This window comes from Neopelma chrysocephalum, unplaced genomic scaffold, assembly GCF_003984885.1.
Source record: "Neopelma chrysocephalum unplaced genomic scaffold, ASM398488v2 Primary Assembly neopelma1_95246, whole genome shotgun sequence".
NCBI lineage: Eukaryota > Metazoa > Chordata > Aves > Passeriformes > Pipridae > Neopelma > Neopelma chrysocephalum.
The window spans coordinates 5,137-8,110 of NW_020923931.1; the positions used below are offsets into that span (position 1 = coordinate 5,137).

Here is a 2,974-nt window from a genome sequence, read left to right on the forward strand (position 1 = left end):
AGAATCAGAGAATCACAGAATCAGAGAATCACAGAATCAGAGAATCAGAGAATCACAGAATCAGAGAATCAGAGAATCACAGAATCAGAGAATAAGAGAATCACAGAATTATAGAATCAGAGAATCACAGAATCACAGAATCATAGAATCACAGAATCACAGAATTATAGAATCAGAGAATCACAGGATCACAGAATCATAGAATCAGAGAATCACAGAATCAATCACAGAATTATAGACTCACAGAATTATAGAATCAGAGAATCACAGAATTATAGAATCACAGAACTATAGAATCACAGAATTATAGAATCAGAGAATCAGAGAATTATAGAATCAGAGAATCACAGAATCACAGAATCAATCCCAGAATCAGCCGGGTTGGAAGTGACCTCCAAGATCATCAAGTCCAACCCTTGATCCAACCCCGCTGTGGTTGCACTCGGCCTGGTTGACCCTCATCCCGTTGGGATCAGCCCATGGATCCAACCTCTCCAGGTCCCTCTGCAGAGCCCTGATCATCCCTCCCCCCCAGCTCGGTGTCACCTGTCCCTTTGTCCCCCCAGGTGTCCAACGTCAAGAGCGAGGACGTCAAGGTGCGGCAGGACAACGTCACCAAGCTGCTGACGGACATCCAGGTGATGAAGGGCAAGCAGGAGAGCATGGACTCCAAGCTGGTGGCCATGAAGCAGTATGTATGTGGGATGGGCAGGACAATCCCAAGGATTTCCGTTGCTTTTTAACCCCTTTTTTTTTTTCCCCCGTTGTGTTTTGTGGGAGGGGAAGGTTTGGACGCCGCCCAAAGATGCCCCCGAATATCGTGTAAAGGGGGTTTTTGGGGACCTCTCTGCTCCAGGGGATCTCTTGGGAAGGCTGTGGGGAGTTTCAGGAACTTCTTTCCCAGGCTGGAATTTGGGTTTTTCCCCCTTTTGGGTTTGTTGTTTTGCTGCCCGACCCCGACTCTCATGTCCCGACTCCCGTGTCCCGACCTCGACTCCTGTGTCCCGTCCTTTCGCCGCTCGGGTGGTTTGGGATAACTCTGCTGCCCCAGTGCCGTATTCCTGCTGCTTCTTCCCTGTTCCCAAGTGGATTTTTGATGGATAATCCCCCCCCCAGGGGTTTGCTGGTGGGTTGGGAGGCAAATCGGGGGATTTGAGTCCCGCTGAACCCCAATTCCTGACCCGTGGAGGTGCCCAGGGTGCTCTTCCTCCCCCTTGGGGCTCGAGGCCTTGGACACTTCCAGGGATGGGGCGGCCACAGCTTCCCTGGGAATTCCATCCCAGCCCCTCCCCGCCCTCCCAGGGAAGGATTTGTGGCTGTGGGTGCCTGATTTCCCTCTATAAATCAGATTTTAAAGCTCTTTTCCCTCGTTTAACTCCCCGGAACGTGGAGTGAAATAATTTTTCTCCCAACTGCTTCATCTCTGCCACTTTTCCCAAGGAATTTGGTTCTGGATCTTAGGATCCAGCAGCTTTCCCTTCTTGCTGGATGAAGCAGGGAAGTGGGAAGGGGTTAAGAAATTCTTCCTGGGATGGAATTCCCAGGGAAGCCGTGGCTGCCCCATCCCTGGAAGTGTCCAAGGCCAGGTTGGAGCGACCTGGGATAGTGGGAAGTGTCCCTGCCCATGGAAAAGGGTGGGATTGGATGGGCTTTAAGTCCCTTCCCAGCCCAGGCATTCCAGGACTCCACGTGTTGGGATGGAACCCCGGGGCTCATTCCCCTCAGGAAGGATCCACGTGTTCCCTGGGCCGTCCCTGCTCATTAGGAGCAGTTGTTAATTAGCAGGAGGCTGGGAACCACTAGATGGAGTGCAGGGAGCAGCTCTGGGATGTGCTCCGGGCACTGGGAGCTCCCCCTTCCTTCCAGGAATTACCCAGTTCATCAGGAAAAACAAAACAAACCCAAACCCAAACCAAAAGAGGTGTTTGTGCAATTCCTGAGATGTGAAACGCTGGAATTGGGGATTGTTGGAAGCCCATCAGGGAAATGGGAAGGTAAAGAGGGGAGAGGATCCCAATTAAACGAGTGATTAAATGATTAAATGATCCAGTCCTGGATCCCAGGATGCTCCCAAGCCTCTCCCAGGGCTCTCCCTCTCCTCCCTGTCCTGTGTTTTTTGAGGAATTTTTACCTGTTCCTGGGGGTTTGTGTCGTGCTGCACCCCTGCAGTGGGGTTATCCCACATTATCCCACGTTATCCCGGGTTTTTCCAGGTTATTCCCTCCCCTCCACCACTCCAGAGTCAACACCCCTCCTCCTTTCCGTAGGGAAAGTGGATTTTGGGGTTCAGACCTTCAGCTGCTGCTCCAGGAATTCCCTGGGAATGATGGCTTTGAATCATGAAATCTTGGAATGGTTTGGGGTTGGAAGGAGCCACCCAAGAGGGCAGGGCAGGGACACCTTCCAGGTAGCTCCAAGGTCCATCCAACCTTTTTGTCCCCCCCTGGAATTCCCGGTGGTTGGATGTGGGAGAGCTCAGTCAGCTGCTGGCTCTGGGAAAAATGTGGATTTATGGAATAATTTGGGTGGGAAGAGACCTTTTGGAGGTTATCCAGTGCTGCTCCCTGCCCACAGCCAGGGGGAGGGAATGTGGGAAAAGTGCCGAGTCACGGAGCAAACCTCGGGAAGTGACGGAAAAGATGGAAAACCTGCGGAGTAACGAGAGACTGAACCAGCTCAGCCTTTTTTTTAGGGATAGGGAAGGTGAGGGGATGTGGGAAGTGATGGAAAGGATGGAAAACCTACTGAGTAACAAGGGGCTGAACCAGCTCAGCCTTTTTTTTTAGGGATAGGGAAGGTGAGGGGATGTGGGAAGTGATTCCAGCCTGAGGAACAGCAGCTCCAAGGGTTTTTTAATGGAATGACAGAGGTGAAAATAATTCAATGGGATTAGCAATGAGCTCCGTGCTCTCAAGTGGGAGGAATTGTTGGAATAATGGGTGGAAGACTGAGGTGCAGGTGGGATATTGGGGAG

The 2,974-nt window shown here is 51.5% G+C and overlaps 1 protein-coding gene across 1 annotated transcript in view; it reads left to right on the forward strand.

The window, feature by feature from the left end:
• LOC113980801 (heat shock factor protein 1-like) overlaps positions 1 to 2,293 on the forward strand; it is a gene marked incomplete at its 5' end in the record, with an annotated part of 4,793 nt that extends 2,500 nt beyond the window's left edge. The window contains 2 exons of the mRNA XM_027708020.1: positions 567 to 691; positions 1,783 to 2,293. Coding sequence (XP_027563821.1) covers positions 567 to 691; positions 1,783 to 2,029 — 372 coding nt within the window. The remainder of the gene's footprint in view (positions 1 to 566; positions 692 to 1,782) is intronic.
• Positions 2,294 to 2,974: the final 681 nt, after the last annotated feature.